The 26288-nt window shown below is 40.6% G+C and overlaps 1 protein-coding gene across 1 annotated transcript; it reads right to left on the bottom strand.

The window, feature by feature from the left end:
* Positions 1–7954: 7954 nt before the first annotated feature.
* RCN1 (reticulocalbin 1) lies at positions 7955–23296 on the bottom strand. Its single transcript, XM_052811427.1, has 6 exons — positions 23057–23296; positions 17978–18171; positions 16198–16376; positions 15596–15656; positions 12502–12701; positions 7955–11568 (listed from the first exon to the last, which is right to left on the bottom strand). The coding sequence occupies exons 1-6, from the start codon at positions 23278–23280 to the stop codon at positions 11461–11463; spliced, it is 966 nt and encodes a 321-aa protein (XP_052667387.1). The 5' UTR covers positions 23281–23296; the 3' UTR covers positions 7955–11460.
* Positions 23297–26288: the final 2992 nt, after the last annotated feature.

A 26288-nucleotide genomic window follows, 5' to 3' on the forward strand; every position in this document is an offset into this window, starting at 1 on the left:
GAGCCAAACCAATTAATACTAGCTGAGGGTTGATGCATGTGCAGTGTGCCATTCTGATCTGTGTGATTGTTTTCTCTCTCCCTTGCGTGCTATTTCTTCATGGTTTGGTGGTCTTGAGGTATGAATTTTAGTCAAATAAAGTTAAAACTGTGGTTGTTTTATTACTTGTATTACTGTAACTCTTAGGAATCCAAGTCATGAGGCACAATTTCACTGTCCTAAGCACTGTACCAGCGCTGAACCAAAAGACATTGCCAAAGAATTTACAGCACAAGAAAAGGGAAAGCGCATGGGTGGAGGCAAAAGGAGGAATGCATGCGGGCTGTGTTTGACACCCAGGATGGGACTGGTGGAAGTCCTAAGAAGTTTCTTCCTCCCCACTCTCTGAAATGTCAATTGATCTATTAGAGAGTTTCCTTTCTTCCTCTCAGTTTTGTCTTGCTGATAGAGAAAACATAATAATGTGCTGGTTGGCAGTTACATTTTTAGAGGACGTGGCTGAGGAGAGCTTTGGGAGGGCATTGTGAGCTAACTAGAGATTTAGAAAACCCTCTCAAATATAAGGAACAGCATGGGAGCATATACACAGTTTTGGCCTTCTATTTGACCTTTAAAAACTGAACCGTTTGTGCTGTGGGTGAATGATAGGAATAAAACTTTTCAGCAGTGGGTGAGAGACCAGGGATATTGGGAACTGTAGGGTAGGTAGGCTCTGCAGAGCTTTGAAAGTGAAGATGAGTCCCCTGGAGTTTGGTGGAGTGGAGGGAGTGGAGTGTTGGCTTTGCTTTGGAGTAGTGCTTTGAGCTGAGCATTTGCAGGGGCAAGTCTGTTGTCAGGAAAAAGACACTGTAGTAATAAAGCTGTGAGTAGTGAGGGATTGCCTGGTTAAAAGGTTTAACTACGTGGATGGACAGGAGAAGTCTTGTATAAAAATCTGCAAGACTTCAAAGATTGCATTCCAGAAACTGGGTTTGGATGGATGTCCAAGAGAAGCGTAAGTGCAACTTGATCAAAGCAAACTGTTACACCTTGCCTGAGTAGATATTTACAGTAAATTTGGCACTAGTGTTTTTCATCTCTCTCAAATTTTCAAGGGGAGCAGAGTACAAAGTGAAATAGATTTCATCTGTGCACAGGCTAGTTTTCCAGGTTTGACTGAAGAGCAGTTGGATAGGTAAAATTCCTCTCCCTTTGCAGTACTATTGCTGCCTATATATCCCCATCTTTGTGCCTGCTTGTTCTACCCAAAGCCTCAATGCCAATTCCATGGCACTTAGGTGACCTTCTAAACGCCGGTGTTTGGCTTGTTTCCTATATGCCAGAAGCTCAGTGAGATACAAGGATGACACGTGAATGAGTGTACCCTTGAGAGAAGAGGATTTTTGGATAAAAGAGCTGTGGTAATCTCAGCAAGAAAACTGTCTTGCTCGATTCCTCTGTGTTGTACCATGGTATCAAAAAAATGCTTGATGCTACTGTCAGATTACCTTTCTTTCCAAACAACCTGCAGGATCTGCAATTTAGGCAAAGCACTCGGATTAAAGAAGCAAGCAAGGCACCACACAGTACTCCTTAAGTTGCTACATGAATTTTGTGCATTCCTGTCTGCATCACACAGCCTCATCCATGTACCTTGTTATGGCTTCCTTGTGCTCCTTCGTGGCTGTAAGAAATGTGAGCGACTTCTTGCATAGCTGCCTCTGCTGAGCGGAACTGAGGTGGCACTCTGTGAATCACACGTGCATCAAAAAAAAAAAAGGCATAATAGGGAAGGGACAAGTGTGGTTCTGGTAATACAGGGCTGTTTTTTACCTGAGATTGTTCCGAGTTTTACCGGGAGCAAGGTAGGATGGTGCAGAACTGAAGAGGGTACAGAAAATCTAAGGCTTTGCTTGCCCTCCCTGAGCCTGTGTTGTGGTTAGGCTATGACTTGCCCCTTTGACTAAACTGCAAGGTGCCTGGCTTTGCTCACAATGTGTATCATCTTTTCCCATTAAATGTATTTTTAAATTTAATTTTAAAATGCGCCTTTGGAGATGGTGTAACCCTATCTGCAAAGCATATCTGAAAATTTGGCATGCAAATAAGTGTAAAACATTTGATTTGATGCTGTTCTAATCAATGCTTGTTAACAGTGTACCATCCAGGTAAAGAAAGTATAAAAATATGGTATAATGCAGTGGAATGCAAAAGTATCTTTTCAGTTCTATTCTGAGAATGCAGCAAAAATAGCCCGATGTCAAATGCTATTTGAATATCATTTCTTAATGTGTCTGATACACTTATTCTTTATGTTAGCCCACTGATATCTTGCTTATGCTACAAAAATTTAAAAATATCTATTTAAAAAAAAAAAAATATATATTTTTTTTGCCTCTAGGTGTACTGAATTAGTTTCTTGGTTTCATTCTCAATTCCTTGTGGTTTTTGCAATGACTGATTGATGCCATTCCTACCATCATGTTGTATAAGAGAATTTGATAGTTCTGACTTAATAGCTCAGTATATTGTTTACAAAATCTAGTATCTCTGCAGGGGAATGGATCCTACACAGCTTCACTTCTTGCTGTTACCATCTTGCCAAATTGAGAGAAGGCGGCTGCAATAAATTCTAACACTGGTATGAATGGTCCGATATCAATATTAGACAATACTAGAAGAAGTAGCAATAAGAAAGCTACATAAAAAGCTTCTCTGTAAACCCTGACAGATGCTGCAGTGGTAAAGGCAATACTGTGTGAGGTTGAATTTTATTCTTCATTATCAGTGTGCAGTAATAGTAAAGCAAGCAGATAAATTGGAGAAAAAGGTGTTAAATGTACTGAATATACTAAAATTAAACAGCATTTTTAGCTAACTTAGTTGATCTGTACATCATAGTAGAACCATCTTGCTATATTGTCTATAACCTTTAGCCACATCTTGGATTGCAGGCTTGAGTTACGTACTGACAATAACCACACTGTTTCGCTGACTTATTTTGACAGTTTATGTCCGGTTACTTTCAGTGATTTGCAAAGCTGACATTTCCCTTTAGTGAACCCGAAACACTTTTCTGCTGTATTGCCCAGATATTTTTAACATACCAGACAGTAACAAAAAGCAGGGAAAAGAGAAGAGGGCTTCATTCTCAATGAACCCATGAAGTGGGTCTTACAGCAAATACGAGGGGTGAAGGGAGCTGTAGTATAAATAAGGATTGGGCCTAAGATGAATATATCTGTGGTCAAAGGCATATTTTTATGAATTTCTTGTGCTATAAATGTCACACTACTGTTTTGTTCCTTAGCAGATATTCTTCTGATATTGCAATATTATCTTTCCTTTTGGTAAAGTGTATCTGATTGAGTCAATTTATACTGACAGCTTTCCTATGTTAACTTCTATGTGAATTCCCAGTTCATTTAATATTTTTTCCTCTTGCTTCCCACATTTGAGCTACCTTTGTTCTGTGTCTGAAGGATAGGAAGCTGATAGTTATTTTATATTTATATTTCAAGGCTGCTTAATGTTTAATGAGGCTGAATATGTTGTAAAAAGCTTCAGAACACTCAGACTGGTTAATATTTCATGCCGATCTACAGAGACAACTATATTGATCTTTTAAGCATCTGCTAAACAAGACAAGGAATAAATTAGATTTTGGTCAGTTTGATTTGGCTGGTGAGTTAAATAGCTTTTAGAGCATTATCACCTTTTAAAATGTTTTGTTTCCGGTCGAATAAAGTAGATTTTAAAGGCAGTATTTCATAGTGTCATTTCTCATTGCTCTTCATCTTGCCTGCTTTATTTCAACCATGTTTGTGTATGTTATGAAAGGATGCAGACACGTAAAGGGAGGATATTTGCACTATCATCTGCTTTATGCACCCATAATTATACCTTCCGAAACCATAGTTGAGGGGGCCCTACTTGTCTCTATTGACTGCATTTTGGACCTAGGTCCCCCCTATTAAGCTAGTGTTTATTTACATCACAGTTACAGGCCTAGAAAATTCTCTGAATACACTGCAAAGCTGTACCATAGATATAGTCTGATTTAGGGGAAAACCTACCTTATGCCCAAGTTCCTTATCCCAGAGGACCCATTTTAATGTCATATGCAATCTTCCTTTTCACATGCTTTGGGGTAGCAAATGTGAAAAGTTTATTTCCTTGAAAAAGAGGGAAAATAAATTATTATATCTATTCAGATGTCTACATAACTTTTCTGTAAACCTAATGCTAGTTGACAGCAAGGTTTTTGAAAGGTCCTTTTTATACTGAAATAATTTCATAACCTTTTTGTGATGATTGAAAGTTTCCAAACTTTGCAACCAGCACATGCAGCAATTGTAGAGCTGATATAACAGAGAGATTTTTATTAAGAAACTGAATAGGCAGCCTTGGAATAAAGTCATGGGGTTTGATTGTTAGCTCAAGAATGTATCCTAGAATTTTAATGGTCAGGCAGCTACATTGAAGAAAGACCCATGCAGGAAACATTTGCTAGTTTGACTAAACTCAGGTATAAATTTCTGCTTTTATTGTCTCTAGGAAAACAGTACCCTGTAGCCTACAAGAAGTATACAAATACTTTTCTTGTATGGTGTTCACTTTTAAATGTTTTTGCAGTAAATTAAATATTCCAACTCAGTATAGCCCTAAATCTGTCTGTTCCAGGTTAGATGTATTTTTGTTCATAAATATAGATGGGAATAATGGAATAATACGCTTTTTAGTCTCTTGCATTTGGTTTCTTTGTTTAACTATACTTTGCTGTATCCAGTTTGGAGCAGATGTAATAGTTGTGAAAACTTCCTTTCTTCGGCATAAAGCATTTCAAAGTTATCAGTGACTCGGGGAGGTTTGGGGGTTCTCAGAAATGTTGTGACTGTGCTGTTAACTCAATTTAAAACTTGAGGACAAAGAAAGACTAGGGAGACACAGGTAAAGGAATTGATGCAAAATCTAAATGAAGACCAGGAATGTAGAAGAGAAGTTTTTGGTTTTGTTAGATTCTAGGACACCTCTCCAGCCCCTCTTTTCCCTTCATTTCTGCTGCCTGTGGAATTCACTTGTGAATTCACCTTTTAAAAAAAATCCTCCCTATGATTTTAAAATGTTTCCTCTAAATGTTACCAACTGAAGGTTTCAGGAAGTTTTATCTGTCTCAATTCTTTTGCACTTCTTCATTTGATGTATTCTCAACTACCGTTCCTTTCTTTTCTGTGTCCCAGCAACCAAGGCCCTGTGAGATGCAGTGAAAGCAATGTCAGCAGAACTTCAGTTTAGCTGAATTTAAAGTTGATGGGGGAGGCATTGGGAGTAATTTGGGGGGATGTGTCTAACCTGTCAATCTAGTCAACACTATTTTTCGTATGTCTGTGTTATCTTACAGTTGCTCTAATGTTAAAAGCCCCCTCCCCCCTTTTTGTCTTCCTGAAACATTAAATTTACTGGCTTTTATCCAAACAGAAGATATGTCCTGAGAAGTTCTGAGAACATCATGCTCTTGGGAATTCAGTAATTGACAAATAGAATGATTTTTTTTTTCTTCTTCTTCCTAGGTACTGTGGTCTTGATACCAACTTGTTAACTTGAATCGTAGTGGTGGGATTCATGGTGACCAACACAGCGTTCATTATCATGCACACATCAAACTTCCACAGAATCCAACAGCAGCCTTTTAGGTGGGAGAAGACAGTGAATGCTGGAACAGCATATTGAGTATCTTTATTTTTACACTTTATTTTTACCTAAACCTCAGCAATCTGTTGGGTACAAACGCAGCATCTTCAGTGATGGCTGTTTCTTGGCCAGTGCTGTACTAGAACTGTTTGAGAACGTGGCATGCGCTATGGGATTATCAACTCATGTTTCTGTGCCACCATCCACAAAAGCACCACGGAGCCTCACTGAGGATTTTAAGGTATGTATTCAAAAGCTATACTAATTTTTCATTAAGTTTTTGTACCTCCATTGGTCCAATGGACTTTCATTTTAAAGGTTGTCAGGCTATCCCCATATAAAGAAAAGATTTCCCACTTAACTGTGAAAGCGTCTTGATGCATATCTAAATTCTTGTTGATATGATGAAACATTGTCATTTCTAATATGTGTCACCCTGAATTACTATTCAGATTCAGTATCATGCCATGACTTGTTCTATATAGCTGTCCGGGAATTTCAGGTATGTGGTGGTTTCAGACCACAAATGTGGCCAACCTCACAAATGTGAGGCCAACTACAAAACACTTAAGCAAATACTAAAACTTCAAATGCTAGCCAACCAGATCATATTTGGACACTTTATGATTATGAAATAAATTCTTCCACAAGGAAAATGATGAACATGCAGTATATGAAACTGAGCTCCAGAACTCTGCTGCTCTCACCAGAGCCAACACTTGTGCTGAAGATGGATATCCCTTAATTATCAATAGGAATAGTAGTGTGTATAAATGATAATTGTATTCTTGTCACTGGCATAGTGAAGAGACACTCCCATCTGTTGAAGATATTTTACCTTATCCTGTGGAGAGACAGAATGCAGGTGTGAAATTGCCTGTTGTGTCACATACGCATCTGTGTCCCTTGTACACTATTTCATACTATGGGAAAGCTGGTAACTTGTTCTTCTGAGGTGGCTTTGAAATTCATCATGTTTGGAATAATCTATACAGTACTTGAGTTTGAGGGACATCAGTCTTACTGGTGCCTGAAACTTCAGTGGAAAATAATCTTAAATTCTTCCTTTGTAATTAGTGAATATGGTTAATATGCTCCTTGCTGGACATATTAAATGGAATATAGCCCATACTAAATTGGAGTGATGAAAAGAGAAGGGCACGGCTTATTAGCGGTGGATGCTTCCAAGTGTTTGACTACAAGCTGAGTCAGGTTTTACAAAATCATAGAATCATAGAATCATTTAGGTTGGAAAAGACCTTCAAGATCATCGAGTCCAACCATCATCCATGCCCACTAAACCATGTTCTGGAGTACCTTGTCTACACGCTTTTTGAATACCTCCAGGGATGGTGACTCAACCACTTCCCTGGGCAGCCTGTTCCAATGTCTGACAACCCTCTCAGTAAATAATTTTTTCCTAATATCCAACCTAAATCTCCCTTGCCTCAACTTGAGGCCATTTCCTCTTGTCCTATCTCCAGACACCTGACAGAAGAGACCAACACCCACCTCACTACAACCCCCTTTCAGGTAGTTGTAGAGAGCGATAAGGTCTCCCCTCAGCCTCCTCTTCTCCAGACTGAACAGACCCAGTTCCCTCAGCCGCTCCTCATAAGACTTGTGCTCCAGGCCCCTCACCAGCTTGGTTGCCCTTCTCTGGACACGTTCCAGCAACTCAATGTCTTTCCTGTAGTGAGGGGCCAAATCTTTGGCCTTGAAATGTTTTCTGTGGCTCCTTCTGTCACCCTAGCTCTATTTGCTAATGGTAACTTGCTGTCTAGGAGTGATGCCACCATTGCTCAATAAAATGGCTATGTTCACTGAACAGACCAGTAAAATACTAGACACTGTCTTCCATGAACTAGACTTATGCCCTAACTATCTTACATGAGTATGAATCAGTCTAAATTCCTAAAAGTTAGTGTTCAGTAGTAGTAGTACGGAGATCAGGACCTGATGGTCATAAGGTTATTTCTAGCCTCCAGCCCCACCATCCTATTGTTCTGTTTGCCTTTGGGTGGCCAAGGCCTTTGCCTCTCTATATAGGGACTAGGAGTTCTGCCATTAACTTCGCGGGGATCAAGGTCAACTTCTGCATTGCAAATAGTAAAGCATTATGCAACTATTGTAAGATATGTGTGTAAGTGTAATTAGATCAGGATAGGCTGCATTCTCCTTTCCTCAGGGAGTTATGTACAGTACCTTGATTGGAATAGGAGACAGATTTAACCTGATTGAATCATTAAATGGAAATATAAGACAATGAACATTAGCCACTTAGTTAATTTCATAAATTCTAATAATTAAAACTGCATGTGCAATAATAATGGCTATTCCACATATCTAAGCAAGAAAAATGCACCTTTGATATGTTGTGGCATAGGCATAATGAAAACATTGAGTTAATGGAGGATCTATGTAATAAGTTACCGTACAGAACCTGCAGTTGGAAATATATAAACACATTTCCCAACAGAATTTCACTACATCACAACTCATTAAGAAAATTGGCAATAACTGACAAGATAGGCACAAAATGGATTTTCATGTTGCTGAGATGAAGCATGGCTCCCAGCAATTAATGGTTTTAGTCATATTAAGCAGATAAATAATGCTATCTGACATTACAGTATTTCACATTACACTAAAATTTTGTAACATTTGCTCATAATATGACTTGAAATATGTTACCTAGGAAAAAAAAAATAATGTTATCTCTGGAACAGTCAAACCCCATTAGAAACCTTAGGCTTGAAAAATCACAATGTTAACAGTTATATCCCCTAGCAAAAGTTTGCGTTCCTTAAATAGTGTTAAATTTAAACCCAGAAGCTCTAGTCTCTTTTGGAGTTACTCTTCCTTAGTGCATTGAGCTTGAAAGGAAAATTTAGTGCACAAAATGTACTGTGCATTACTGAATGTTTGTAAGTGAAACACTATGAAGAGCTGCAGAAACAAAAGGGTAGCCTTTAGAGTGAAATGACATCAGTGATACTTACATTCTCTGAAAAAAATGTTTCTATATTCTTTTATAAAAAAGTTCCTAGTCTTAATGTAACCCCATTACCCATTACTGATGATAAATAATTTGATTATTTTGAACCTCATTCTAATTGGAATGTTTGCCTTTTTTATAGCTGGATATAGTCTACCCGAGTACCAATTTTTTGGTAAAAAAAAGATTTTACTGTAAAATACTATGGGTCTAAATTTGCAGTTTGTGCTACCATGAATAACTCCTCTGATTTTAGCATTCTTACTCATGTAAGTATAGTTTTATACTGGAAAATGCCCAGTGTGTTCCAAGCCTTAATAGGAATCAAGAACAAACATGGGAACACAATTTCATGTGATGCTAATTCTATTCCAAATTCATTGAGTAACGTGGAAGAAAATGCGATTGCTTGTCAAAGCTCAGATGCAGATTTTGTTGGGACAGTATGCAGTGGATTTGGAAGTGTCATGTTTAGCTGAAGGCAACAATGCTTAGTGTCTCAGCACCTAACTCCCACTGAATTTCAACAAGAGTTAGCAAACAACCTTCCCTTGGGCTTCAGTGAAAATCCTTGGCTTAGTATCCAGTCTGAGCTGCAGTTTCACTTGCAGGAAACAAGCTTTTTTTGAGGTCTTTTAAGGTATTGTTTCCTGAAACAGCAGAAGAAAATCTGAGTGCAGAGAGAATACTGCAATTCTGTTACTAAAATATAAAAACGTTAAATTTTAGTATGAAAGGACTACTACTAAAAATAAAAAAGCTCTCAGGACGGTTAGGATTATCTAATACAACAAACCTTTCCAAATCCAAGTCATAAACAAAACAGATCATCTTTTACATGTGCCAAGATACAATTTTATTGCTTCTCAGATAACACTGCATTTAGGCATTTATTTAACTTGAAGGTGCTGGAAAAGCAAAAACAGTTCGCTTATGTCTTATGACATTTGTCCTACTGTATGTTAGTGGAAGAGGTAGGGACTTTTTCAGAGACATTGCTGGCAATGCCGTAAGAAGTGCACACCAAAAGCTTAATAATTGTTCTACCAAGAACATGTAATCTCTGCCAGACACTGGTATCTAGATTTAATTATCTTCAAATGGAAGATGTTAAAATATTTCACCACAGTTCTTATATGACCTTATAAAAATGACACTGCTTATGGAGGTCACAGTTCTGCATTGTCTCATGATGATTTTCACAAATCTGTTATATTCCTGAAGTATATCACAACCTGGGGGTCTCAAAGCTCCTCTCTGGATGGTTGTGTGATCATCAGTGTGTGATGCAGTAGACCAAACCCTTCAAGGAACCTCCAGGTGAACACTGTTGTGGAGCCCTAATCTCTTACTATTAGCATTCAGAACAAGTTTTAGTGATAGCAATAGGAACTATGTATATTGGACTTACTTCTAGCTTTTTCTTTTTTTTTTTTAATGAGGTGAAGAAGAAACAGTTGGTGCTGTATGTCCAGCTGCTGTTTGTAGATACTGCACCACCCAGTGCTGCAGGAGCTGCCAATGACCCAGTGCTTTGGAAACAACTGGCTTTAAAGGCTTGGTTTGTGCTTTCACATCATCTCTCTATGGTACTCCGTGTTAGTGTTATTGCACCTTCATAGTATCAAAAAAGAAGTACTGGTTTTATTGTGCTTATTTTAGAACCAGTACATCTAAAACCAACCAAACTTATCTAAGTTGGGTATATAAAAATATACATGTAACTGCTCACATTATAGAGTAAAAAAGAAAGCACCTGTGTGGAAAGCTTATCCCTTTCTTTAGAAGGAAAGCTGTCTTCATGTAGTTGCTTCAGTAACACGTACTTGTACGTATATACATACAAACCCAAAACTCTAGCCACATAAATCTGTCCTCTTATGTGGTAGACAAGACAGAAGGCCCAGAGGGGTGATATGTCTCGTTCTTTCTCCATCACAAAACTGCTGCCATTCACACTGTGTGAACAAGAGTGTGGCTTGGGTAAAGTGTGAAAAGCGTGAGATAAATTATGCTCCATGTGGCATAATTCCTCCCAGGAAACAGCATAACCAACAGCCCACAAACAATTGTACGTTATTCTGTTGTCAGAAGGAGCAGCTGTCACTATGAACTCCACAACCCTCGCTGAGGAATGCCGGCACAGGGTGTTGGGCCACATGTGCTGTCTCTGCACTGTGATGGGAGTTAGAGAGAAGGGCCAGTTGTACATGTTGCACTTGTAAAGCAATGAACCAGAGGGCTGCCGGATACCTTCTGCGGCACCTCTGGCCCAAACCAGGAGAGAAAAACAGTGCGCAGAAAAAGGCCGTGGATCTTGTTGTGTCAAACCTTTTCTCTGGATAGGAGGATCAAAGTATAACGCTAAATCGTTATATGCTATTAAAAAAGACGACTAAATAGCTTAGTCTGTTTAAACATTATCCTAGCTGCATTTCACTATAGTTACAGTGGATATTTGAAGAACATATTTCACTCTTAAAGATTCTTGCAACTATGTTTTTAGAAGTGCCTTTTCCAGGTCAGGCTCTATCTATTAAGAAAAGTTACCTTTTTATTTTTTCCAAAATAAAACTGTAGTAATTAGATATTGCATTTAACCATGTGAAAAGAGTAAAAAGCTATTTCTACGCTGTTTCTGAGGTAATAAGCTGGCATGTTAAAAATATATTAATGCAAGTCATTCGGCTGTGAGTGTGTCCCTTGCCCATCTTCCCCCAAAAGATAGGATGGACACAACGATTTCAGTAAAGCGGAGAAAAGGTCTGAGGCATACTGGATGGTATACTGTATCATAGTTCATCATGGTTTCTTGTGAGGTCCTCCCCATAATTAGTAGCTTGACTTCCAACGAACATATTCCAGTTGTCTAGAACCTCCTCTTTTGTTAGTTTTTGATCCTGGTGGGAGGAAAATAAAATCTGTGTAAGAACATTTTCAAAGCTAAGTAAAAGACACACCAGCACAGACTTACAAGAGCCCTGGGAAATAGAGAGTTCTTCAAAGCAGCAGACTGCAGGTTCAGGAATCGTTGTAGCTGTCATGGTGAGTGAAATTTGGACCCCAGTGGAAGACAGAAGTCCCACTGGCTTCAGCTGTGTCAAACTGCTAATTGAAAGTTCTTTGTAACTCACTGCCAAACAGTATATGGCTTATCTGGTATGCAGTTTTGCCCTGTGGTTTGGTTTTGCCTTCCTGACGTAAAAATGAAAATCCTTTGGTGTACTTTGTTAAAGATGGTTGTTTATGTTAGCAATTTATACACTCTGTGTAAGAGTGTTTTGGCTTTTCAGGTTCCGACTTTGCTCACATTACACTTCTGAAGATCACCATCTGGGATCCACTGAACCATTAATCTCCCACATTAGAGGAAGTGGATGTATTGAGCCAGTCTTTAAGTCAAAGATGTGTGATTATAGAAATGGGGTTTTTTTGCTACCTCCTATGTAATGTATCTTTTATTTTTCTCTTGCAGTCTAAATTAGCATACAAAAGCCATGACCACTCTTAAAAGGAAAAGGAGTATTTCTACTGTGTTAAAACTTCCAGGTTTAAGATGATAAATAATTTCTTATCTAACCTAATGAAAGCCAAGGGGACTTCTAGAGCTGATAAACTGTATTTTACTACATTTACTTTGTGATTCTAACCATACCAACCGAAATGAGGATTGATACATTAATATGCTAGCAATTCTAGCCTCTAAAACTTCATTTAAAGTGTTCTAATAAGAAAAGTTATTAGGAATAAATTCTTGCAAGCTGGTATGTTTAAAAAAAACCACAACACCTTATATAGCTTTTTAAAAAAGTATACTAGAACACACTAAGTACCTTGTCTACATCCGATTCATAGACTAAGTGCCTGGCTTCAGCTAGTGCGTGATCATAGTCTTGTGGGAGAATCCAGTGCTGAATCTCCTCTTTGTCCATCTTTCCATCCTTGTTGAGGTCACGAAAATCTGAAAACTGTTCACGTTCTGTAATCACCCAGTCAGGCTCTGGTCCACCCTCTTCATTTGCAAACATATCAGCTGGAAAGGAAATAAAGCTCTCACTTGAGTCATACTTAATTTGCAAATTATGCACAAACTAAAGACATTTGCACAGTGTTCCTAGAGGAAGACTAAACTTTTCACTCTTTGCACAGCATTTCTTTGTACAGAAAATGAAATGCAGGGTGTAAATAGCATAGCTGCATGTATCTTCTCTCAAGCGTATTTCTTCACTGCTGGTGATTCTGTCCATTCTTACATTACCCTTGTATTGTAACTGTGCACTGCTGTTAAGCCTAACATAAGAGGTGAACATGCCCAAAGGCCATCATCAACTGAATTTCAGAATGAAAAAAATTCTTTAAGGATCTTTAGTTAAATAGCAATCATAAGCTTTAGTGCTAGGCTCAATCACATGGGGAGAAAGGAACTCGGCAATTTTATCTTGTCCCTGCCAGCAAACATCTTTGTGGGTAAGAACAGACTCCACCCAGCAGAGAGTGGCTAAGGGAAAAAAGGCACACAGGAAATTTAGGAAAACAAAAATTGCCAAATGGAACTTGAATGCTTTTGTCCTGCTTTTAGAGAGTTCTGTGTAAGTGAAACTCTTCTTAGTAGGCGAGTCCTTTTTTAACCATGCAGTGCTGCAGCATACTCCAGTAGACGGTATTATTCTACAAAGACAGACCCGGAGAAGTCATGAATCAGTGCTGCATTCTGTGTGAGAAACCATAGGCAGTGCACTTGTGACAGACTGGTACCTTGGGATGGAGTACCATTTGTGACACAGGATGCACAGATTATGTACATGAGCTGCTCTGTATATCAGTCCTGTGCTATACTTAAGAAGCATCAGTAGGAAAATGCCACAGTGGCAGCAGTTATCTGTATAAACAGAGTTGGGAGAGTAGCAGTGATTATTAAGAGCAAGTGATTTGTAACTGTTCTTTACAGCATAGGCCTTCCAAATAATGAGTGTGTCCAAATAAAGTGTGTCCACTTTATTCTTCTGGTCACTGTGGCCAATCGTTTTCTGCTCATCAGGGCTGCTTATTCCTCAAGTCTTCCACTTTCCTATTTATAATTAAAGCCTGCTTTGTGATACTACTCCTATACTTTTGGGGTTTGGTTTTCAAGGATGTGCTAAGGAAAAGCGCACCTCACATGAACAGTCTCAGGGCCAGAGGCTGGCTGGTATCTATAGGAAGTACAAATGCTGGTCTCAAACCTTGGAATAACCTCCCCCGACCCTGCAGTGTGAGCGTGCACACTAGGGTGAAGCTCTCTATTGGTAGAACTGTCCACAGTGTCCCTGAAATACTCTGTTCGCTCATGCACAATAAGAATTTAGTTCTCTCTGCTTAACATGACTAGGGATATTTTGGCTTGCTGCTTGTGTAAAATCTAAACCAAATTTTGTAAAAGACAAAATAGGAGGAAGGAAGGAGGAGGAGGGAGGAATTGTTCTATAACCTGCAGCAGATTTCCCCATCAAATACCTGATCTAGAAACTGAAATTTTTTTACTTCTTTTTGTTGTCCTTGTAAACAACCAAAGAAGAGATTTGGTTTTCTGTTTGTTTTTTAACCCCACTTCATCAAAAATAAAAAATATTATATCTCAAAAAGGGAACTAGGAATATTTGAAGCATAGTTTTCCTCAACTCATGAAGAAAACTTCAGACAACACATTCACTTTCTTTTTTCATTTCTCAAAGTGCAAATTATATTGTTTATTTGAAGAAACTGACATGTCCTGTCAATTTGATTTTTATCATCCTTGCCAATGTGGGGTGATCGTGACTAGAACATTCTATGTTCCTATCTATAGAAGACAAGAAAAACCAGCATTCACATGGTAACAAATGTTGACAATTACCTTATAATTATATGTAGGTAATGTCACTGAATGAACTGAAATTACTGTGGAAATTATGCTGCTCTGTTATTTCAGTCATAAATGAATAGCATTTACATTCTGAGGCTAAATATAATTTACAAGGAATAGAACCCCCCTGCCATTAATTAATGTGTGTATATTGTTCCTGATTATATGTGAAGTGATCTTTTATAGCACCACTAGAAACAGAAAGATTCATCTGAGTTTGCACTAATGCTTTCCTGGTGCTACTTTCTTGATTTAAAACCCTTCAAAGTGAGTGCACTGGGAGAAGTTAGCTTTTGGTATCAGCATAATGATTCAAAAGGCTAAAAAGTATTATGTACTGCTGATCTTCAGTCTTGCTTCCATTTTATCTTCATACGTCTCAGTGCGAGACAGCAGCTAACTGCCTAGTGTGACGGAAGTTTGTGCAAATTAACTGTGACTGATCTGTTGATGTTTCCCATTTTGTTCTCTTTCTGCCACTGAAGTAATGCACAGCTGACTTTCACGCGCTTCACAACTTCTTTGAGATCTTAAAGCTTAGTGCTGGTTTTACACAGTTCATTGTTAATGTATCTTCTATTTCTAGAAGAAACATAACGGCATCACCATTAGGGAAGTATGGGGTTTTCCTTACTAATTAAACTAGGAAAATAACTAGTAGAAAAAAGGTGCTTCCCAGCTATTTTGCATAGTCAAATACCATTCAAAACTGGGAAGAGACTAATTCACTTTCTGATCCTCCTGCATTTCTAAATAATGCCTTCAAAAAGCTGTTAATGTGGTCAAGTATACAGAAAATATTCCTGTCATGAAAAATATTATTCCATACCCTCCTAGCCAAATTATACAAGAATAAGAGGAGACTCTTATGCTGGAAAGTGTGAGGAACCTTTTGCTGGTAAACTTTCTGGGTTCGACGGTTGGTTTAAAATAGTTGAACTGGAGCATAGAAATGTTCATCTTTGGGTTGTTGATACTGCTGCAAGTTTGAGAGAAGATGGACAAACGGACTGGACATTATATAAGAAACAAATCTCAACACTTACCAATGTACTCATCTTGATCCACAAAACCATCCTCATTTTTGTCTATGTCTTCTAAGGTTTCCTGGAAAATAGTTTTGCATCAAAGTAATCAAGAGTGAACTAAGAATTCTGGCTACTCGCCTCTTCGATCATTTAACGTTTTGAGGCCTTGACCTGCCCTTGCACACAGACAAATATACTCTCACTGACTCCAGTGTGATTGTTGTTTATACAATGAATATACAAATATCCTTTCATGTTGAAAAAATTCCCTGCATGAATGAACTGGACACCATGCTTAAGTTTTAAGTTAGGGGCAGATACAAGCTTGCATCAAACACTTAGCTGCCACATGTCAACATACCCTTCCTTTTATTTTGGTGTAAGTCCGTGCCCCAAGACTGTTTCTTGATTCCATTTAAGAGCTGTCTAAGTACATTTAACAAGTCCTTCTTATACTGAATGCTCTAAATCAATTTCATGAAAGGCATCCCCTTCTGTTCCCCGCTTAGCTATTATGTGTGTGTCTCTTTCTAAACCCTGCATGGAAAGGTTAGAAAGCACTTCAAAGCTCATCCAAAAAATAAAAGTAAAAATAATGGCATTGATTTTGCTCTGCTTACTAAGACAACGATGTTTTTCATATGCTCAAACTCCTCTGGGTGAAGGAAAGCAGTGAATTCTTCACGAGTGGCAGCTAAGTCTCCATCCAGATCTGCAGTTTTGAATCGTCTTTCATCTCTGGGCAGCATTTTCTTAAAACTGTGCTGATCAGTTGCATCTTGGAATTCTTCTGGATTTTCTGCAAATTAATCAAGATGATCTCAAAAGTATGTTCCTTTTAAAACTTATTACCACAATGAAGCACCCCAATTTGCTGATAAGAGTCTAGAAATACAAAAGCTTATTGCTAGAATAGCTGCTGTATTAAAATGGAACTTCTTTTTCCTGTGAAGTTTTAAATTCAGGGGTCGAGTACTTGGTTTGGTATTTAAAGGTGACTTAGTAATATAGGTAAATGTCTGACTAAGCCTTCTGTTGCAATCCACGATAATGGATTTTGCAGTATTGTATATTATCCTTCATAGATGTATTTTTTTAATCTGCTTTTACAAGCACTGCTTAGGCAGTATTCAGGCTGATTTCATTCACAGAAGTTTTATTCTTCTTAGGAATCAGTACAATCTGCACAACTTTTCAGTTTCAAAAAGCCAGCAAACCAAAGAAAAGTGGTTTCAGAAGGTGGCAGACTGACTGAAATTATCTAACCGCTACGCCTCTGCTACAGGGAACCTAACAATTATTTTCAGTTTAAAACAATTACATTTTTTCAGGGTGTTCGGTGGCATAAAATGAATGGTATTTGATGTAATTTTTAAAATAGAATCACTAAACTGAAACATGAAAAATACTCATATTATAACAATTTCACAATTCATATGTTGGGAGACAAACAGTTGAAAAAGACTACGCCAGGAATCACAGATAGGAATTTTAAGTGTGCATTAACACAAGACCACAATGTAGTAGCTGTTCTCCAAATCTTGGGAACTACAGAGAGCAAAGACAACAGGCTGAGAAGAGCTCCCAGGGATACTGCTGCAGGGACTGTATGTCAAATGTTTCCTTCCACAAATGTAATAAGCTCCATTTTAATCTAAGGTAGACTTAGGAATTATTACTGCTACTGGAAGCTTGCTCCAGGAACTGCCCCTATGGTAGGTAGATATTGTCTTTGCATTTCCAGTAAGTATAAATGGTCAATTAATACTGATTTGTTGTTCTGTCAGCATTGCCCTTTAGCTTAAGTGATCTCTTCTCCTCCTTTCCCTTCATTAACTTATAAAAAGCAAAGGGAATGTATATGGGGGGAAAAAAAAGATTCAGGTATATTTTTTGATATGTGTTTCTTTTGCCTGATTTGTTAAGGATTTCCATTTGCAGTTGATCATAGTCTGAAGCATGTTATTCTGCAAGAACTATTTTAATCAATAATTTTGCTATAGCTTAGACCCAGCCTAAATTTTAGCATCTAGACTCTTAAGATTTTAGAGAGACTGAATTAATAAATACTGGTTAATTATGCAATATATTACTTTTTAATTAAAGTACCATTTTAAATGTTAAAAAAATAACGTATTTCTAACTGGTGGAGACTTCAATTCAGCTTTGTCAGTACATTTAATAATCCCTCTGCAAAACCTTCTCTGTGCTGGTGACCCATGTGGAAATGGCTGCAATAACCAACTAAGAAGTGCTTTTGACCTCTGAGCACCTATAAAATTCAATGCGATTTTCAAGAGTCCTAAATGTGACACCAAACTCCTGTTGACTGTAAGGCATGAAATCATGCCTTATACTCTCAATCGTCTTTGAGCATATAATCTGAAAATGTTATCTTACCTAGATAATAACCATAGGTGGCTTGTTTGTATTCTTCCCAAGCAATTTTATTGTCCTTGTTTAGATCATAGTCTTTCCAAACTTTAGCCACATTTTCATAGATATAGCGTTTCTGTACCCGTTTAATCCAGTTTTTTAACTCCTCTGTTGTGAGATAGCCATCTTTGTTGTCATCTATTCTATCCACAATCTTCCTGTAAAAAGAGACCAGCATCCTTAAGAGCTGACAGAAAAACAAACTGCATGTCAGTCCAACTTTAGTAATCTTTATCTGGCCCCGATTTTCCACAAAAATGGAATGCTCAAAACTTATAAAGCTGTCCTACTGGCTAAGGTTTTCTCACATTTTGCAGATTATCCTGAGGGATATGTCTCTATTCATTATTCAATATTGCTATGAATAATTGAAATGGAACTTGCATGATCAAAATTAGTGAACAAAGTACCTCAAATATATACCTGGATTTCTTAGGTTGTTTCTACTAACTTTGGGGGACCTGTTCTTCACTGTCACTAGGGAGTGGCCATGCTCAGAGTAAGAGACACTAACTTCATCACGGGAGAAAGTCTCTACTGGAGCTTGCTGGAGGCAACCAGGGCAAAAATCCAGGATTTTGTTTCTCCTGTGGCTTTCCAGCAGACTGATGCTAGGGTGGAGTGAGTTATATGACTGTGTAATGCTGGGCATGTATACCATGTACAGTCTTCCCTTCCATTCCAGTCCCTCCATTTCTGTTTCTTTTCTTTCTTTCCCAACAAAAACAATATTGCTTGTGTTGCCAGGAATGCCTGTTACTCGCTAAAGCAATAGCTAGTCTGCAGCAGGTCTCCGGTCATTGCTGACAATTGGGATACAAGCCACTGTCCTGTGTAAAGCTGCTAGCCTCAAGTCCTGTTGAAATCAGCAGGAGTGAAAGGTACTGGTGTACTCCCAGGGAAACTTCCATCTTTGAAAAGTTCTGCACACAGCTGCAGGTAAAACTGACCTGAAAAACTATGTTAAAAATAAAGAGGCAATGCTCTCCTCTACCATTTAGGTTCTCTGCAATAAATCTCTCAAGGGATGCCTGTAATTGCTAAACGCCACCGGTTTGGGTCTGAGCTTGTAAAACTGGCTTCTGTCCCAGCTACAGTGGAAGACCAGATGATAAAAACCTTTATCTAAAATAAGAATGCAGCTTTAATCCCATAACTCGTAAGTAGGCTTGTCATAGCGTTATTACATTCTGGGCACTGGCCTTTGGGAAAATATATACCTGCTCTTGGAACTGGGGCAGGTAGCACCATGTCTCTTCTGCTCATCCAGATTGGCTTTAGGCACATCAGCAGTTTTAACCCTTGTATCACTGCTCATGAGGTACAGGAGCAAACTGTCTGTAGTTGCACTGCACCTAGTTTGGTGACCACCTGGTGGCCAACCAGAGATAATCTGAACGACCGTTCCCCATAGGCTCAATCACCATGCCTATGGACTCATTATATGTCATTTCTAAGAAGGGGTAAGAGCAGGAGTTGTCTTGTCTAAATGCTGACTTGAGGTTCAACAGGTGAGCTCCCTAATCCTCCAGGTAGCCAAAGGGCACAGGGGAAAGTTACGCACTTTTAAATATTCTTTGCATTTCAACATCTTGGTTCTCCACAAAGAAACAAACCCTGGCCAACTGGAACTGCTCAACTAGCAAAAAGCAATGTCTTTTCCTGACCCTTACTTATGGAAGTGGCAAGTACAGTCAAGTAACAGCAGCAGCTTCTGCTGAATTTCCAGCAATCTTGTGCGAGTCTGATAGTATCAGACTGAATTTATAAACATGGTATTTCTGAGCTACGGGCGGGGAAAGGGGCTGCTGAATTTGCTTTCTGAAGTAGTAAAGTATGAATTAACTGACTAACTTTTCTCTTTTGTACAGATCTCATGGGCAATTGACTGCCAAAGGTCCCTTTCACTGCATGATGGACTGTATTTGTCAATAGATTTGCCCCACAATGAATTTGATTTAATTGGTTTAGCTGATATTTCTTTCTATTGTTAAATATATCAGTTATAATAAATGATTCTGCTTGCAGCTCTTTGGTATTTTTAACATGAAAGAAGTCAGGGCTGTTTACCAGAAAATGTTTCATGTCTCTTCCTTTTCACCTGTTTGTATAGGTCCATTGCATCCATGTGCACTATTTCACTCTGCTTCCCAGTTGAAGATGGGGACAAAGAAATTGTCTTGTCTACAGGCTCCCAAAGGTACAGGTAAGAAGCTATCACATGACTGTGGACCTCACTTTTTATACTGACAATTACCTGTAAAATGGCTCAGGATCATTCTAAGTTTTATAGCGGAGCTAATGCACGTTGATCAGTCTGAAAAGCCTTACTGCCTTTATTTTAAATAGTTAATTCTCAAATACAGCAAAAATTCAAGGAGCATGTTAACAGACACAAAATGCCAGCTCATACATAGGAATTTACATGCACAAGCATGAAATACCTAAGAGCTTACTTTCTCCCTTTAACTGAGGTGGGATTTCAGTCACTATTAGTTTCCCACCTCATGATAAAGAAGCTAGAGGGCACATGCAACAGGTACATACAACCTGCTATTACAGAGATTTAGGCTGCCATTCTGCAAAGACATCTGGTAATGAAACAAAGCTGGGGCAAGGAAATCATTACTATGAAGTGGCTGAAAGAGGACGGCTTCCCCTCTGCACCTGATATGAGTACCACTGTATGTTGATCAACTCTGGCCTTGGCCTGTATGAAAAACAGAAACATTTATATTGTGAGGATCCGTAACCATCTTCTATGTTCTCTGAAAACGATAGGCCCATCACAAATGGCAGGGAGAAGGTTCAGAGGACTGCAGCCCCACTCCCCTCCTTCTTAGCCCATCTCCAGTCCCTTAACGCAGTCCTTGGATGCCGCACCAGGATTATGTCATGCTTCTCCAAAGTCAGGTGAGTTGTGGTACGGCGCATGGGTGGGCAATGTGTGATTCTTCCTTTGTCAAGTGATCCAGTGTGGGAGGTCAGGGAGAAGGGATGCCCCTGTCATAGAATCTGTCATAAGGGCAGATGCGCTCCCAGGTCATGATACGACTATGGGCTGGTATGTGCCACCATCTCAAACCAAGACCATACTGTGCAGCTGCTCCTCCACTGAGGCTGCAGGTAGTTGAGTTTGCAGGGCTGCTTCTGTATACTAGCTAGTCCCTTTTCGTTTGCTGGAAGAAGGCAACGGTAGCTTTGCATTACTGCTGTCTAGCCCTGGAATTCCAATCCCAGCATTGGTCGCTGGGATGACCAATGTGCTACCACCCTTCTGAAGCAATGTAAAATGGCTTACAAATGCAGCAGCATGCACTTTGGTTAGCTCAGCAGACTGTATGTTCCCATTTTCTCACAGAAAGCATTTAAAAATAGCTTTTCATTAAATCTGTCTTCTTCCTAAAAGTCAGAATTTGCTGAGAAGTGACACCATCGCTAACCCTCACTGCAAAGGTCACCCATAACAAAACTGTTTTTTTTCAGTATATCTGATTATTAAACCACAATAAAAAGAAGAAACTGAAATGTTTTAAAAATCCTCTCTCTCCTCTACCTCCCAGTATGCCATCTGAAATTACAAGGTTAGGAAATGCTGGAAGGTAAGAAAATTTCCCACCGGGCCCCCCAGGCACCACATGTCTGACGTTCTGCTGCACAATGCTCACCCCACAATGTGGGCTTTAGTCATCAGAGGGACACTTTAATCACCTCCATTTAAAAGGTTATTGACTGTGGCTGTAAGTTAACGTGCCTGTGTCACCTCTCCAAGGTGCACACAGTGAGATCACTAAAAGTTAAGCTTCCTCCCTGCTAAGTTAGCATTTGTAAAAACCGTTTAAAAACAGCTCTATTGTTAAATCATATCCCCTACTGAAATACCTATACTGGTGTAAGTGTAGACCAGTTTCAAAAAAGCCTGTCCATTCTGGTGATACGCTCATGGGAATCTAAGTCACAGATCACGTATGCTGAGAACATGGTTTCTTTTGCTCCGTCTTGAAACAATGTGGATGAAACTAGTCATTTCTGATAATCACTTTATCTGTTTACTCGCTGAGATACATGTAAGTAGTAGTGACAGCTTCCAGAAGGATCAAGAAGTTAGTCAGTGAGATAACAGTGATACTGCACTAAGCTCATGATGGAACTAGACATACAATGAGTAAGTATCACACCCTATGGAAGGGAAGTAAAGGCAAAGGTAATCTTGATGAGAACATGCAGATATTTTAAACAATTTTCTCGTTAGCAACTACATAAAAGGATCTTTCTTTAACTACTGTTAAACTTTGTTCTAATTAGTGATCTGAGTTCCAGTAGGTGTAAAGGAGGGAGGAGCAGTAAGACAAGGCAACTGCTGCATGGACTCTGTTCTTGGCGTAAAGAGCAGCATGGAAGCAAGAGCAACACTGTAAGACAGCAGGCAAAGATGCCACGAGTGGAAAAGCTGTGGGAAGATGGCTTCAAGTGGACTTGTAAATGGAGCAGTAAAGAAGGAATAGTTTAAACTCAATTCACGCTACTATGGCCCAGGCCAGTGACCCAGAGGTAAGGAAGGAGCTGTAGCAGCAAAGCCCTCCAGCGGTGGGTGAGGTCTGTCCAACACCGGGCCCAGCACCACACACCGCAGCTCCCTCCACGAGGCTTACTGCTGTAGGACCAGAAGAGACAGGAGAGAAAAATGCAAAAGTGAAGAACTGTTGGCTGCTCGTGTGCAGAATCAGGGGGGGCGTGAAAGAAGTCTAACCGAAGAGGTAGCGCTGGCGGTACGGGGCACTACTCCACGAGCCCCCCAACGTGGGACAGGGCCAGCCTCTCCCCCGGGGCCGGGGAGCTGCAGCGGGGCAGGCGGCACCCAACGCCCTCCAGCCGCCCCCCGCCGCCCCCTCGGACACGCAGGAAGAGGCAGCCCCGCACCACCTCCCTTCCCCGCGCCCACCCCGGCCGGCGGGCCGCCCCCGCCGGGCCCTCCCCCTGCCACGTTTCCGCAGACCGTCGCGACCGGGCGCAGCGGCCGCCCCCCCCCCCCCCGCCCCTTACCCCAGCCTTTCCCGGCTCTCCTCCGGGCTCAGCTGGTCGAAGCTCCGCGCCTCCTCCTTGCCCAGGAAGGCCTCGTGGTCGTACTGGAAGCCCGGCCGGTCCTCGTGCTGCGCGGCGCCGGGCCGCGCCCGCTCCTGCCGCGCTGTCGGTTTGCCCAGGCCGGCCGGCGGCAGCAGCAGCAGCAGCGCCAGCGCCAGGCACCAGCCCGCCCCGCCGCTCCCCATGCCCCGCCGCCCCTGCCCCGCGGGCGCCGCGCACCGAGAGTCCCGCCGAGGCGGCGGCCAGCACCCCTCCGCTGCCCGGCGCCGACCGAGGCCGAGGCGGAGGCGAGGGCTGAGGCCGGCCCCGCTCCTCGCCCCCGCCCCGCCCCCGGCCTGTCACGGGGGCGGACGCCATTGGGCAGCGGCCGCCGCGAGCGCGGCCCGGCCCGGCCCGGCGCCACGTCTGCAGAGGGGCGCGAGCCGCCCAACGGCCGCCGAACGGCCGGCGCGGGCGTCCGAGCGGTCTGTCAGGAAACCCGGGGGAAGCCCGAGCCGCGAATCGAAGCGGGGGGACTTGCAGTTCCTCTTCCACTCATTTAGCATCGTGACGTTCCGAGATTGTACCGTTAAAAAACTACGTCAGCGCCAAAGAGCGGCTCCTTTCTGTGAGTCGGTGCACTTTGGTCATCCAGAGTAGCAGGCTGATGGTCTCTGCCGTCATCCTAAATTGGTTAGGAAAGGAGGAAAGCATGATTTTTTTTCTTTTCAAGGCAAGTAACAACAAGGCTACGAGTGAAAATAAAAAACCCACCCTGTGGCTCCGTCTTGAGTGTTACGGCAAGCCGATACGCAAGAGATGTAGGAGAAAAAAGGTTGTCGGCACTCTCAGAGAGGATATTTATCGTAACAGGGTCACTGTCACTGTAAGGGAAATGAACTCAGGGTCCTGAAAATTTCAGGAGAGAGAAAGCCCAAATCACTTAGCAGAGAAAAAGGTTTTGTTTTTTCCTTAAATTGATTTTGCTCAAAGACTGTAAAACTCTCTAGACAGAGGTAATTGAAATTTGCACCTACGTAGGAAAAAATTCCTTTTCCTACGTTGTATCCTTAACTCACTACTAGGGAGGATTGTCATTGTATGCAACATGTTGTACCTTAACGATCCTGTTGCTGAGGGGTCCCATGTTAGACTATCTGACCGAACCTTGCAGATAAACATCACCGCCAGAACCACGCAGATAAACATCACCACCCGGGCTTGTCTGTCCGTTGTTACTTTGGTCCTGAGGGTACTACTGGTTTCAAATTGCAACGTCTGACTTGTCAGCCCAGTCCACGGGGTGTATAAACTGTATTTATGATGTGGCCTTTGGCTGTACCACTAATGCTGACATGCAAGATGCTGAGCCAGACCACAGCCTCCCTTCCACTGTTGTTACCCTGGTAGACATCCTTTTGACCTAAACCTCATGTGTAGCTGAACCACACTTGGCACAAGCTTGACAGCGAAAAGGCAGTGTCAGAGACTTCCACATTGGCTGTTTTCTGCCTTTTGGGACTCGTGCAAAGTGTGAATGAGAGCCAGGCAGGGCTAGTGATGTTTTTGCCGCAGAACCACTGGTGACAGTAGCACATTTCAAACATTTAAACAGTCAAATATGTCGGGTTTGTTACCTAAGTCTAGGCAGAATGAACACTAATGCACCCTTTTCACTTCAGTCACGCGAGCTGCCCTTTGCTTTAGGCCTGGATAGACTGTCCTCTCAGTGCGTTTGTACGTCCACAGCTGAGCAAGTGCTTCAGTGCTGTTTTGGTGAGAGCTGTGATATGCGTCTGCCAGCCTGAAAATGGTTCAGCTAGTCATACCAGCTGCGTTTGAGTTTACAAAGCTAGTGAGATGCGATGCTTTTATTGGGTTTTTTTGTATTAAGCATATACCTGTAAAACAAAGTTTTCATTAACATATTCAGGAATCTCATATTCGTGCAGTAATTCAGATACAGTTCTTTTTTGTGTCTCAGTCTTCTAATGTTCCTGTTCCTGATTCGTACATCTATAATATTGTTTCTAATGTTATTCCAGAGGCGAGGCTGTGCTGAAGTGCTGAATTTTTACCTTCTTGATCCACATGGTGCTAGAGTGTGCTGCTAGTTAAGAGATAAGTCATTTGCATGGGTAACAGGTATGTTTTACTGCCCATTCACCTCATCAGTGTTGTAATCAAACATCGGCTTGATGTTTGATCTTAGTAGCAGAGGAATATGAAGTTATTTGAAGGATGTGCGAAATGAATCTATATGTTCTGTTGTCAGAACAATTTGGAGTTGCTTCTGTGAGAAAAGCTACAGTAATAGCAATGCAGAATGGGCTAAGTGCATACGTGGTCATTCATTTGAAAGCCTCCAGGCATTGGGAGCGTTTGCCTCAGGGATATGGGTTCTGGCCGTCGGAACATTTTAATTTTGCCCTGTGTTTGGATTCAAGTGTGAGTGAGCCCTGAAATGCGGTGATCTTATGAAAGACGGGAAATCATGAATGTTCTGATCCCTCCAGACTTGGTTCAGGACCATTGGTAATAACAATAAAAATTTGATTGATCCAATATGACTTTTTGTGGAAAGGGAAAGATACAGTGATTACTTGTCCTTAGAGGACTGAAGTCTTAGATTTTAATGCTGCAAAGAGATTGCACGTTCAGTCAAAACAGTTGTTGATCTGGTCAGTGTTGCCAGATTTTTGTATCGCTCAGCTTAACATTTACAGATTTTGCTGTTGGGCTGTCATGACCTCATCAAACACCTTGAACTCTCAGTCCTCTGTGAAAAGTCATGCCGCCTTCTCCTTTTACTCAGTTCACAAAATGGTAGAAGTTTTGTCTTAAATCCTTTATCCACAACACTTGTTTCTTAAAATACTGAATAATTTTCTCTGAAATATTGGTATTTTCTGTTTTAGTAGTATTACTATGAACATCTCTGCTGAGAGAAACCTACTGCTACTGAATGACTAATATTTATTAGGTTTAGAGTTTAAGGTGCTATTTTCGTAATCCACACTTCTTTCAGTAATGTGTCTGAGTTTTATACACATAACGTTTCTTTGAAACATTGCAAAATACCAGGTCTGCAACATCGACAATGTTTTTTAGCAATACATTTATGCAGCAGCAGGCATGCTGGGCAGTTTATAAGCTTTTAATGAAACGCTGGCAGATATTAGGGTTTTATGGGCTGGAAAACAGTGCAAATCAA

This window comes from Harpia harpyja, chromosome 16 (assembly GCF_026419915.1).
Source record: "Harpia harpyja isolate bHarHar1 chromosome 16, bHarHar1 primary haplotype, whole genome shotgun sequence".
Lineage (NCBI taxonomy): Eukaryota > Metazoa > Chordata > Aves > Accipitriformes > Accipitridae > Harpia > Harpia harpyja.